Source organism: Aspergillus costaricaensis, assembly GCF_003184835.1.
Source record: "Aspergillus costaricaensis CBS 115574 unplaced genomic scaffold BO79scaffold_10, whole genome shotgun sequence".
Taxonomy (NCBI): Eukaryota; Fungi; Ascomycota; class Eurotiomycetes; order Eurotiales; family Aspergillaceae; genus Aspergillus; species Aspergillus costaricensis.
In genome coordinates, this window is record NW_020291810.1 from 740,251 (window position 1) to 754,917 (window position 14,667).

A 14,667-nucleotide genomic window follows, 5' to 3' on the forward strand; every position below is an offset into this window, starting at 1 on the left:
AAAAAAAAAAAAAAAAAAAAAAAAAAAAAAAAAAAAAAAAAAAAAAAAAAAAAAAAAAAAAAAAAAAAAAAAAGAAAAAAAGATTATTTTTATATATCTTACATAGAAGAAGAATACAGGGAAAAGTAAATATAATCTGGAAAAAAAATAAGAAAAATAAAAAAAAAATAATAAAAGTCTATCTTTTACTACCAGGCTTAGAGTAAAGTGAGATTATAACTCTAAGAAAAATACTAAAAATATATTTTTTACTTACTAGAGCTAGTAAAATAATTCTATAAGTAATATAACTAGAACAGAAAGTAAGATAAAGTCAGAGTAAGAAAAATAATAATATAAAAATAAAGATAAAAAGAACAAATCTCCTTATTCTTATTAAATATAAAAGATAATAAATCTATATTCTTATATATATCTATCTTCAGTCTAGACTAGTCTAATATTATGACGGGCTAAGAAGCCGGGAGGACTACATAAGATACAGTAATTGATAGAGAAGTTGAATTTATTAGAAAAAGAACTATTTAATTTACAAATAGATTAGTCCTTCTTATAGATAACTCTTTTGGGAGTTTTTCTTTATAACTCCAGTAAACTCCTTTATTTACTCTAAAGATTTCTATTCTTTTTACAGGTATTTCCAGATCAAGATCCAGAACCAGACAGATTAGAATATAGATATTCTAATTCCAGATAACTAACAGAATCTAGCTCTTTTTAATTATTACTCTCCCTACCATGACACAGCTGAGCTAATATAGATTTCTTTAAACAAGATAAATAGATAGAATTATACCAGTATTTATAAATCTTAATATCATAAAGCTCAGTTGCTGGTTTCTATATAGATTTAATATATTTTTTTTATTTAACTAGAAACATTTTTTTATAGCTGTATTTTCCTTGAAATATATTTTTCTTATCCATAATCTTCTTAATAATATATTTCTTAGTATTATCTTCTGTAATAATAATATCCAGTTACCAGTCAGTTATCTTTTAAATAAATAAAGAATCTGTAACAGCAAGTCAGAGTAGATTAATATAAAATATTAAATAAATTCCAGATAGCATATCCAGCCTGTATATATATATTCTGATCTATTCTAGTATCATGAATTTTATATTCCACTAATCTAATTTTTTACTAAATTAGTTAATTATAATATTTTTTAAATCCAACCAGACCTTATTATTTTCTTTATAATAGAAAGTAGGATTTTATTATTAATTAGTATATTATTCCTGTACTTCTTGCGCTGTTATTATTATTAAACTAGTAATATCTTAAGCTTCTTAAAGTTTACTAAGAATAACTTCAGCCTGCTCTCAGAAGTTCCTGATCTAATTATATTCTAGAAAGTCTGCTTTGATACTCAAGTCTAAGAACTTCATATAAAAGCTATACTATAAAAAGAAAGAGCTTACTCCTGTTAATACAAAGTCCTAGTTATTTAAAACTAACTATATTAAAGACAGTAATTCTTACCAGTTAATCTATTATTAATTTATAAAATATTATAAAAAGATCTTAATAATCATAATTCAGTACTCTATCACTCCATCTGTTTCAGGATAATAAATAATAAAAAAATATTATTTAATATCCAGGATCTCACACAGAATTATCTATAATTTACTCATGAACTGAGAGCTGCAGTCTGAAACCACTAACTAGAATATTCTATAGTAATTATAAAATACTTAGATAAATATATCTATAAAGTCTTTCATATCTATACTCAGGATGGCTTTAATAATAATATCTTTAATTAATCAGTCAATAATAACTATAATATTTTTATAATCTTAAGACTCCGGAAGATCTACCAGAAAATTAATAATAATATCTTACCAAGATTAATCAGAAATCAACAGTAATTTTAAAAGATCTTACTTACAGTCTTTCTAAACATAGTTAGCCCTACAGCTGTTATAATTATAGCAGAACTAGCAGATATCTTTACTTATATCTGGCCAGTAGTGGTAGTAAATAATTATTTTATAAATTTAATCTTGTCTGGGGTATCCAGTAATTATACTATTATAAACTTCTTAGATAATCCAAATTTATAAGAACTCTGAATTAAAGACTTAAACTCACTCTTAGAAAAGCAGACATTAGCTCATATCCAGCTGGTATTCTATAATAAAGACCTTTAATTTTAATTATTTAAAAAGCTCAGATCTATCTTCAGCTACTATTTTATAATATTCCTTCAGATTCTTATTAGTCTGTTTTACTTATTTCCACAGATTATCTAGTATCAATTCCTCAGACTCTGAGCTAATAGAAATTTCTTTATCAGGAATTTTATCAGCAGATATTATATAAATAAGTCCTTCTTCAGATACAGGATAAAATAACTGAATCTCTTAATTCATAACATACTCATCTTCCTTCTTAAATATATCCTGGAATCTTTAAAATAAAGTATCTGATCAAGTATTCATTATTCCTGGGTAGTAATTAATTATAAAGTTAAAACAGCTTAAGAACTGGACCTAATATATCTGTTGTTCTGTGAGCTGCTATTAAATTATAAAATATTTTAAATTTTAATAATTACTAAGAATTTTAAAATAAAGAAGTATAATAAGCTCTAGCTCTTATTCCTGCAAGGCTTAAATAATTACCAGCAGTTCCTTGTTATAAATCTAATAATTATACTCTACAGGCAGGTTTTTCTTTGAGAAATATACTACCAGGTAAAAGACTTTTTAATTATTCTATTAGAATAATACTTCTCCTGTATACTATCCAGAGAAGTTAATTTCTACTAGTATTTCTTATTTAAAATCCCAATGCGCGAGGACAGGGGCAGTAATAAAGATCTTTTTAAAAATTTCAAATATTTTTTAGATCTCTGGTATCCAGCTGAACTTAATATTCTTTTTAATAAATTATATAAAAGATTCTGAGTGGGTCTTCCAGTCCTTAAGAAACTACCAGTAAAAATTAGTAAATCCTAGGAAGACCCTAATATTATAGACAGTCTTTAGTATTTTTTAGTTTTATATAGTCTAGATCTTAACAGAATCTATATAGATCTCTTTTTCTATCTTAATAATAAATTCCAGGTATTTCATAATAGTCATCTTAAACTCATATTTATTAATATTTATTTAGAGACCTGTATCCTGCAAGCATTCCAGTACTTATTATACCTGGACATGGTATATAATCAGGCTTCTATTTATAAAGATAAAAATATTATTAATATAAGCAGAGCAGAATTTATTAAGAAATTCTTATAAAATCCAGTTAATATATTACTAGAATATACTTAAATAGTTAATAAGCCCGAACAGGATTATTAATTATTTAAATAATTTAAAACAAATATAAAATATAGTTTTTTATTTATCTCCTTCTTTAATCTGGATACAGTAGAAGGCCTGGATAATATTTAGTTTAATATAATAACAAGCCTTTGAAATATATTAGAAGGTTTCTTAAATAAATAACAAGAAATACTAGTTCTTTATAATTATTTAGTTAAGTACTTGGTAGTCCATGCAGAAATATAAACTACTACTAGATTTTAAGATAAACAGCACGGGCGCGGCTGCCGGGAAATTATTAATTCTTATAAATTCTTTTTCTAGAAAATTAATCAGGATCTTCTATAATACCAAGAATTCTAGTTAATTTATCTGGTAGAAGAAGTCCTAAGAAATCTTCTTTTCCTTTCTTTTAATATTCTTAATTATCTTAATGGCATGGTCCACCCCCGGGTAATAAAATAGTAAAGTATTTACTGTTATTTTACTAAAAATATTTAAGTACTTATAATAAGAGCCTGGTAACTTACTTTCTACTTCTATAGAATTTTTTAGTTAGTTGAGTTTATAAAGAACTTTATTAATATCTGCCAGACTTATTATAAATAACTTTATTAAATCTTTTTTCTTTTTTTAATTCTTCTAAGTGCACCACGCGTTGGCAGAAATTATAAGTAATACTAAGAAACAGTTCTGTTCTTATCTATATTATACTTTTACCCCCGTGCTCTGGATATCAAATATAGAGTTTTTAATTTAAAGTACTATATTCTAGTACTTCATCTATGAAAATCCTAATATAATATTATATTTATATATATATAGTAAAATATAAAGATATATATACTTCTACAAGCTTCTATTTATATTTAGTGATATTTTTACTAATTCAATTACACAGATTTTTTCTTTTTTAAATCTTTTAATACTTCAGGGTTTAATAAAGATATACTTTAATTTATTTCTATTTATAAAATTCTAGCTAATCATTCTGTAAGATATACAGCCGGTGTTAATCAAAGTATTTATAAAATAAATTCTATTAATTAATCTTAATATAAAGAAGGTATGATAGCCTTTAAATCCTTAAATCTTTTTCTTAAATTTTTTATAATTATAATTAATTAATATATATCCCTCTAGATAATAATCTAGAAAAGCTATACTTTTTCCAGGGCTGGAGTCTGCTGAGTAACTAGGCTCTTTAATACCTGACTAGCTTTGCTGGCTGGGTTATCTTTGAGCAGAGCTTGGTAAACTTTGCTTTTCAAGTCTTAGGGGTGCTGTGGTAGCAGATAAAGACATCTAGTAATATAGTATTCTAAGAATCTGTAATATAGGTAGAGTCCTATCTCATGATATTTAATTAGTATTTCTTTTGATATTTATTAAACTTATTAAGCAGGTCCTACACTTGCTGCTGTAGGCTCCTAATCTATAATATTATTTATAGTTATTTTCTTGGAAGCACTACCTGTCTAGGTATTAGAATATCCTAGTTATTTTTCTGAAAGTTAGTTTATTTTTATAAATTTATCAGCTATCCGTTTGACTTGTTGGTAAAAATCTTTAAAGTCTGGTTTCCATTCAATACCTACTATCTGTCAGCGGATATTATTATTTAAAATTTAATATAGAAGATTCTTTTTATTTGAGTTCTCCTAGCCATATCCTCCGGTCTTAATTAGCAGGCTGTTAATTTCTATTAAAAGATCATTAACTATTTAACTTTCCTACTTAAGAATGGACAGCTTGCTGATAACTTTTTTTTATTAAACTAGATTCTTATAGATTAGTTTAAGATAATTAATCAAAGCTGTGGTTAAAAAGGATAGAGCCTCGTGGTTAGTCTCTATTTATAAATTAATCTTTACTTTAGCTTCTCTGTTTAGAAGTATAAATATATACCAGACCTGTTTAGCCAGCGTGCTAATAAATTATTAGTTAATCCTGATCTTTACCTGTATACTATTAAGTTAACTCAGGAACTTACTTTTGTCCTTTTCATCAAAGCTCATAGATATTAATAACTTTAGTTTCTTTGCGTCAGCCGGGTCTTGAGCTAATACTAATATTAATATTAATACTAATATAGACAGAAGTACTGTAGCAAATATTTGAAAAAATAAGAGTTAGATATTAATAAATTATTTAACCTGCTTGAGACTGGCCCTAATCTTATTATCTGTTATTATACTCTATTAGGAGATAATATATTATATTTCTATATTCTGGATTATTAGTTCTTTAATGTATTTAGCTAATTAATTAATAATATCAGCTTGGGTAGTGCCTCTATAATGGCTGGAGATATCTATTAATTTATTATAGTCATTGCACATTGCCGGTCTGTTATCCAATAAATACTTTAAAAAAAAATAAATTCAAAATTATAACAGGCTAAGAAGCCGGGAGGACTACATAAGATACAGTAGTTAGTAAAAAAATTAAATTTATTAAAAAAAGAACTATCTAATCTACAGACAGGTTAATCCTTCTTATAGATAATTTTTCTGGAAATTTTTCTTTATAACTCTGGTAAACTCCTTCACTTACTCTGGAGATTTCCATCCTTCTTATGGGTGTCTCCAGGTCAAGGTCCAGAACCAGACGGGTTGGAACATAGATGTTCCGATTCCGGATGGCTGACAGGGCCTAGCCCTTTTCAAATATCTAGCTGAGGATGTAGACTGCCTTGCTTATAGATAAAAAAAAAAAAAGAAAAGAAAGAAAAAAAAGAAGAGAATCTTTTTTTATAAAAATTTAAATTAATTATCTGATTAACAGACTAATCAAACAAGTTTATATTAAAGAGAAGATTCTTATTTAAAATAACAAGAAAAATCATATCAGATATATAACTGAGATTAGAATACAGGAAAGAAAGATTTATAAATATCAGACATCTGGAAGTAAGAGAAGTAGAAATAATATAGAATCCAGGAACCAAGCACCAAAGACAGGAGCATAAATAAGAAAACTAAGAACTAAAATAGAATATAAGACTGTAACAGAGCAGATTAACTAGAAATCTAAATCTAAAGTACTCCAGTCTACAAGCACACCAGCCTCTATATTATTATCTTGCCAGAGAAGAGAAATAATATTATAGAATAAGTCTTTACTAGAGAACTCAGTTAACCAGCCTTGTTACCGCCTGCTGACTAAATATAATATATAAAATCTCAGAAGCTCTGAGGCCCTGTTCTGAATGGCAGCTATTCTTTCTTGTCCAACAGGCGACGTACTCTTGGAACCAAGGGGCGACCCCTAACACTCAGTGCTGATTCGGTGTGGCTTTCTCTGGCCATCATGAGTGTTCTTACTGATTATTCTAGTTCAAGTCTCAGTCAGGTCATTTTATCTTGGCTATATTTAGTATTACTAAACACGCATAAAGGGGGATACCAGCTGCCGAGCTAGATAGCTAGTAGTGTATAATATTAACTTAGGGAATAGAAGATAAAATAATACTAGAAATTATATAGAAGTTATTCAAATAATCAAATTTAATATTATCTAACAACAATTTCTAGCATGAGGAAAGAAAGGAAGAAGCTCAGGGAGAATGTGTGATTATACAAAGATAAGTGAGCCACGCGAGGCAGGCAAACAAAGCAAACAAAACAGAAGTCATGTGACCCTGAGACGTCACTCGCCGTCACATAATTACTGCCCAGGGATAATGAATACTTGATTAGATATCTTATCTTAAAGGTCCCAGGACATGTCCAAGGAGGAAGATAAATATATTATAAATTAAAAGATCCAGCTATTTTATCCTGTATTTGAAGAAGGGCTTACTTATATAATATCTACTGATAAAATCCCTGATAAAGAAATCCCTGCCAGCCTAGAGCCTGAGAAACTGATATTAAATAATCTGTAGAAGCAAGTAGAATAGGCTGATAAGAATTTAAAGGAGTATTATAAAGTGGTGGCTGAAGACAGGCCTGAGTTCTTTAAATAATTAAAATTAAAAATCTTTATTACAGAGTACCAGTTAGATGTAAACCAATGCCTGCTCTTCTAAAAATAAGTCTGGGTCTCTAATTTAAAGTTTTTATAAACTTGGATTATCTAAGAAATCTATGATAATATAATCACTGGATACCCTGGACAGGACTAGATTTATAAAATAATTACTTATTATTATTATTAGCCAGACATGAGTGAAGATATTTACTGGTTCTGCTATAACTGTAACAGCTGTAAAACTAATTATATCTAGAAAGATTATAAGCAAGATCTCTTAAAACCACTGCTGATTCCTGATTAATCTTAGTAAGATATTATTATTAACTTCCTGGTAGACCTCCCGGAGTCTCAAGGCTATAAAAATATTATAATTATTACTAACTGTGACAGCGAGTGACGTCTCTGGGTCATGTGACTTCTGTTTGTTTGCTTTGTTTGCCTGTCTTGTGTGGCTTACTTATCTTTATATAATTATATATTCTCCCTGAGCTTCTTCCTTTCTTTTCTTATACTAGAAATTCTTATTAAATAATACCAAATTTAACTATTTAATTAGTTTCTATATAATTTCTAATATTACTCTATCTTTCATTTCCTAAATTAATATTGTATACTGCCAGTTACCTAGCTTAGTAGCTAGTATCATTTCTTATATATATTTAATAATATTAAATATGGCTAAGACAGAACAACCTGACTGAGACCTGAACTAAAATAATTAGTAAAAATATTTATAATAGCTAGAGAAAACTATACTGAATTAGTACTGAGTGCTATGAACTCTTAATAATATCTGATAATTTTATTAGAAGGAAAGTCTGATAACAGGAAAAATATTATTTATAATTAGTTTTATAAACTGTATACAAAAGACTCTGATAAAATCTTTAATATAATTCTTTATATTATAGAAGAAGTAGAGATAGAGATATAAAAGATTATCTGCCAGCAGGACAAGCTTAATAATAACTGTGATGAATTGACATGTGAATATAATCTATATATTATCCAGCTTCTCTAGCTTAATAATCAGAGCAGCCGAGTGGCTGAGGCCTCTGAATCTAAGAAATTAATAAAGATCTCTGATTTATCTTTATTTAGTAATAGCAAGGCTATTAGCTTTAAAGACTGGCTTCTTATAATATAGCAGAAGCTGGAAGCTAACACAGACCACCTGAATGTAGAAGCTGATTAAATAGTCAAATTTGGTGTTATCTAACGAGAATTTCTAGCATAAGGAAAGAAAGAAAGAAGTTTAGGGAGAATATATAATTATATAAAGATAAATAAGCTATATAAGACAGGTAAATAAAGTAAATAAATAGAAATTATATAATCTAGAAATATTACTTATTATTATATTATCTCCTTATTTAGGTCTGGCTGCTCTCAGCTAGAGATAAATTATTTTTTTTATAATCTAATATAAATTTATTAGTCTTTATAGCTACTAATCATTACAGGAGGCACTTGGGGGGTCTGGAATAAATAAGATATTTTATATAATAATTTTAGAAGTAGAAGAGAGTATTCTTGAAGTTCTCTGCTAGATACTAAATATAATTAGCTGTATTAAATACCAGCTATTTAATTTTATATTAAAGATAATTATATTATAAATAGCTGGCTAGAATATTTTTAATCTCTTATTTTATCTGATTATTAACTTTAATAGGTACAGTAGTATCTTAAATCTGTTCTAGTAATAGATTAAATATATTATATAGATAGAGCTTCTCGGGGTAGAAGATAAAATATATATATATATTCTTAGAAAGATAAATCTTATAAATATTATTAATCTTATTAATAATAGATATAAGATTATACCAGCTTTTTAATAATTTTTATAAGGGCTGGTCTTATTTCTAGTTACAGATATTAATAAAAACTTTATTACTAATATTAAAATTAACAGGGTAGTGGGATTAATTAATTTATTATATTTACTAATTCTATATTTCCTGGATTCTATTTTATATAAAGATCTAGATCTGTTCTATACAGCAAGTAAACTTATAGGCTTAGTTTTAAATAATAATATACAGTAACAGATCTGCCGGAAAGATTTAATTAAATAATATTCAGAATTTATATCTTTTCTTAATTATAAATAAAAATAATCCGGTAAATTCATGGGGCAGAATTATAGTAGTAAAGTTAATAAATAACAGCAGTTCTGACCAGTTATTCTAGAAGTAATTAATAAATAGAATAAGTCACTAGACTGTATATTAATTAATAATTTCTGTTTATTTGTTAGTCTGTAGATAATATATTATTAAAAATTTTAACTTAATCTACAGAATTCAACATAGTTTATTCTAAAAATCAGTTATAAATTAATCTTTTTAGTCAGAGATAATAATATTAGGAGGCCTTGTCCAGGTATAAATTTAGTTAATAAATAAATAAATTATATCTTATACAGAGATCTGCTTTATATAGAAGATAGATACTATATGCTTATTAAGACAGTCTATTACTATAAAAATAATATTAAATCTGTAATAATCCTTCGGGAAGAAATAGAAATCTATAAATATATATTACCATGGCTGATCAGGAATCAGAAGAGATTAAAATAATCTAGATAGTAAGTCTTAATATATATTTTTTTTTTTATAAATTAAATAATTATTTATATAATATCAGATATTTCTGTTCCAAGTACTCCAGAAGTATTATTATTTAATTAATACTATTATCTTGATTTATCCAGGGTAAGCCAGTAATAGTTGTTAGTAAATCTTATCTAAAAACTGGACTTATAGATCATCTTTATCAGAGACTATCAGTTTATTTTAATATAGAAGCAGTCTATTTTATAGGAAGTAGTCAGTTTCTTACTGGCAGACTTGCTTCCAAAAATCTTCTAAAAAAAGATAAGTACAGTTTACTCCTAGAATATAATTTATAATATAGAGATTTTGCTTTATAGAAACTACTAGTACTAGATTAAAGACTATGCTAAGTTCTAGAGACTCAGGCTTTAACAGCACTTGATAACAGTAGTTACTGGTTATCTCTAAATTAGTCTTTTTTTATATAAAACAATCAGCTAGTATATTATTCCTTCCTGGTTAGTATTTAATAATAAAATAATATTAGAATAATATCTCTGTCCAGTAAGCCTGCCAGGCATTAAATTTTTTAATAATTATAAAGTATTCCAGGGCTTAGTAGTCTGTAAGAATTATAAATTTCTCTGATTACTGCAGATCCTTCAGTTCTACTCTCCATTCTGTGAGGGCGCGTATGATAGCCAGCATTTCCTTGTTGTGAAAGCTGATCAAATAGTCAAATTTGGTGTTATCTAACAAGAATTTCTAGCATGAGAAAAGAAAGAAAAAAGCTTAGAAAGAATATATAATTATATAAAGATAAGCAAGCCATACAAAGCAGACAAATAAAATAAATAAATAGAAATCATATAATTTAAAGATATTATTTACTATTATATTATTCTCTTATTTAAGTCTGGCTGTCCTTAACCAGAGATAAATTATTTTCTTTATAATCCAGTATAAATTTATTAGTCTCTGTAGCTGTTAACCATTGCAGGAGATACTTAGGAAGTCTGGGATAAATAAAATATTTTATATAATAATTCTAGAAATAGAAGAGAATATTCTTAAAGTTCTTTACTAGATACCAGGTATAATCAGTTATATTAAATATTAGTTATTTAACTCTATACTAGAGGCAATTATATTATAAATAACTAGTTAAAATATTTTCAACCTTTTATTCTATCTAATTATTAATTTTAATAAATACAGCAGCATCTTAGATCTGTTCTAGTAATAGATTAAATATATTATATAAATAAAGCTTCTCAGAATAGAAAACAAGATATATATATATATTCTCAGAAAGATGAATCTTATAGATATTATTAATCTTATTAATAATAGGTTTAAGACTATACTAGCTTTTTAATAACTTTTATAAAAACTAGCCCCATCTCCAGTTGCAGATATTAATAAAAACTTTATTACTAATATTAAAATTAATAGAATAGTAAAACTAATTAACTTACTATATTTACCAGCCCTGTATTTTCTAGATTCTATTTTATATAAAGATCTAGATCTGTTCTATATAGTAAGTGAATTTATAGACTTAATCTCAGATAATAATATACAGTAATAAATTTACTAGAAAAATTTAGTTAAATAATATTTAGAATTCATATTCTTTCTTAACTATAAATAAAGATAACCTGGTAGATTTATAAGGCAGAGCTATAATAATAAAGTTAATAAATAATAGCAGTTTTGACCAGTTATTCTGGAAGTAATTAATAAATAAAATAAGTTATTAGATTATATATTAGTTAATAATTTTTATTTATCCATCAGTCTGCGGATAATATACTATTAAAAACTTTAACTTAATTTATAAGATTTAGTATAATTCATCCTAAAAATCAGCTATAAATTAATTTTTTTAGTCAAAGATAATAGTATTAGGAAGTTCTATTTAAATATAAACTTAGTTAATAAATAGATAAACTATATTTTATACAGAGATCTGCTTTATACAGAAAATAAATACTATATATTTACTAAGACAGTCTACTATTATAAAAATAATATTAAACCTGTAATAATCCTTCAGGAAGAAATAGAAATTTATAAATATATATTACTATAATTAATCAGGGATCAGAAGGGGTTAAAGTAATTTAAATAATAAATCTTAATATATATTCTTTCTTTTATAAATTAAGTAATTATTTATATAGTATCAGATATCTCTGTTTCAAGTATTCTAAAAATATTATTATTTAATTAATACTATTATCTTAATTTACCCAAAGTAAGCCAGTAATAACTATTAATAGATTTTATCTAAGAACCGGGCCTGTAAATCATTTTTATTAGGAATTACTAGTTTATTTTAATATAAAAGCAGTTTATCTTATAAAGAATAATCAGTCTTTTACCAGTAGACTCACTCCCGGAGATCTTCTAAGAAGAAATAAATATAGTTTATTTCTAGAATATAATTTATAATATAAAGATTTTATTTTACAGAAACTACTAGTACTGGATTAAAAGTTATATTAGATTCTAGAAATTTAGGCTTTAGTAGTACTTAATAGTAGTAATTACTAGCTATCTCTAAATTAGTTTTTTTTTATATAAGATAATCAGCTAATATATTATTTTTTCCTGATTAATATTTAATAATAAAATAATATTAGGATAGTATCTCTGCCCAGTAAGCCTGCTGGATATTAAATTTTTTAGTAATTATAAAGTATTCCAGGGCTCAGTGATCTGTAAGAATTATAAATTTCTTTAATTATTATAGATTCTCCAGTTCTACTTTTTATTCTGTAAGGGCGTGTATAATAACCAGTATTTTTTTATTATAAATATTATAGTTATATTTAGGTGGAGATATAGTCTTTAAGTAATAAATCACAGGGTATTATATATTCTTAATCTATTAATAAAGGATTTTTATAATTACTCTATCAGCTGCGTCAGTTTTAATATGTATAGATTTAGAAGAATCATAATAGATTAGTATAGGAGCTAATGTCAGGACCTGCTTTAAGATCTAGAAAACTGTCTTATAAGATTAGTTCTAGATAAATAAAATATTTTTTTAGGTGAGCTGATTTATGGGCTTAGTAATCTAGCTATAATTTTTTATAAAATACTAGTAGAAATTATAGAATCTGAGAAATAATTATATTTCTTTAATAATAATCAGGTATTATTATTTTATAATTATAATAGTTTTTACAGGATCAACCTGAATACCTATAGTAATAATAATGAAACCTAGAAATCTAGTTTTTATTATATAGAACTTATATTTATAGATTACTGCTTAAAATCTAGCTGTCTGAAGATACTTAAGAATCTAATAAATATAAAACTTGTATTTTATCTTATTTTTATTAAAGATTAATATATTATTTATATATACTGTAATAAACTTGTCTAAGAAGTCTATAAGAATCTTATTAATAAGATGCTGAAAGGCTGCTGGTTTATTTATAAATTTAAATAATAATACTTAATACTTGAAGATTCTATAACAAATTCAGAAAATAATTAAGTTTTCAGATTCAGGATCTATGTAAATACAGTAGAAATCTTAATAAATATTAAATTTTATAAATATCTTTATATTCTAGAGATAGTTTATTATCTTATTAATTAGAAAAATAAAATAGAGATTCTTATAGATCAAGATATTAAATTTCTAGTAATTAATATATAGATATAGTCCTCCTCCAGGCTTTTTTATTATTAAAATAAAAGAAGTAAACAGGACTGTATTAGATATAATAAATTTTTTTTTTAAATTCTTAATAATATAATCACGGGCAGCTTTAAGTTTTTTTAAAGTTATTTTATAAAAAAGAACTATTTCTAACAGATTACTTTCTTCTAGTTAAATATAGTAATTATATAGTCAGGAGACAGGTAAAATATCTAACTTTTTTTTAAAGAAGATATTTATTAAATTATAATAATATTTAAAAAAAGTCTGCTTTATCTCCTCTTTCTTAATTAATTTAAATATTTTATAATAAAAATCTATTTTTTCTGTAATAGCCTTCTTAATTACACTTAAAGATATGATAAATATTTCTAATTTAGAATTCTAAAGATATTTATAAAAGATAGTGGCTCTGATAAAAGCTATTTTAATTTTTTTAAGAATATTTTTTTTTGAGAGCTCCGGGGGGCTCTAAAAATTTAATATTAGAAATTCTAGTTTATTAGATTTTAATATATCTTAACTAAGGTCTTCTGTAGAATACTTTAATAGATTTAGAATATTTTAGGCTTTATTTTAGGGAAAAGTGTCTGTAATAGAATATTAATTATTCTTTAGAAATTATAATCTTATCAGATAGTATCTTGCTAATAACTCTGATTAATTAGATATTATAATAAAATATTTCAGAGGATTTATTATAATAATCTAATCTTGACTTTATCTTGTAGGAAAAGATAGTTAGACTATATTAATTTATTTTACTGATAATCTAATAAGATTCCTTATTTTATAAATTATATTTATTCCAGGATAATATCATGATGGTTTAATTCAAGTATTAGAAATAATATATTATAGAACTAATATCCATTAACTGTAAGTATAAATCAGATAATATAGATTAGGGATACCGTGGCCTTACTATCAAAATCTGTAATAATATAATTAGTCTTAAAAAAAATAGTATTAATTTAGAATTAGTAAATTATCTAAATAATAAAGACAGTATTTATATAAATATAGATATTAGCTTTGATATTAATAAGGGTACATGTAGATACTGCTAGTTTATTATTTAATATTAGAATTTTAATAATAAAGTTTTCATTCTCTTGGCCTAGCAGATCTTATAAATCTAATAAATTAATATTA

The 14,667-nt window shown here is 25.0% G+C and overlaps 2 protein-coding genes across 2 annotated transcripts; both read right to left on the reverse strand.

Annotated features, from left to right (window-relative positions):
• Positions 1 to 3,672: 3,672 nt before the first annotated feature.
• On the reverse strand, positions 3,673 to 3,825 carry BO79DRAFT_143572 (uncharacterized protein; the record flags this gene model as incomplete). The annotated part of the gene is made up of 1 exon (XM_025678331.1): positions 3,673 to 3,825. A coding segment is annotated over one exon (153 nt), but the record flags the coding sequence as incomplete, so codon positions are not given.
• A 9,666-nt stretch (positions 3,826 to 13,491) lies between these two features.
• BO79DRAFT_143760 (uncharacterized protein) lies at positions 13,492 to 13,647 on the reverse strand (the record flags this gene model as incomplete). Its single annotated transcript, XM_025678345.1, has 1 exon — positions 13,492 to 13,647. A coding segment is annotated over one exon (156 nt), but the record flags the coding sequence as incomplete, so codon positions are not given.
• Positions 13,648 to 14,667: the final 1,020 nt, after the last annotated feature.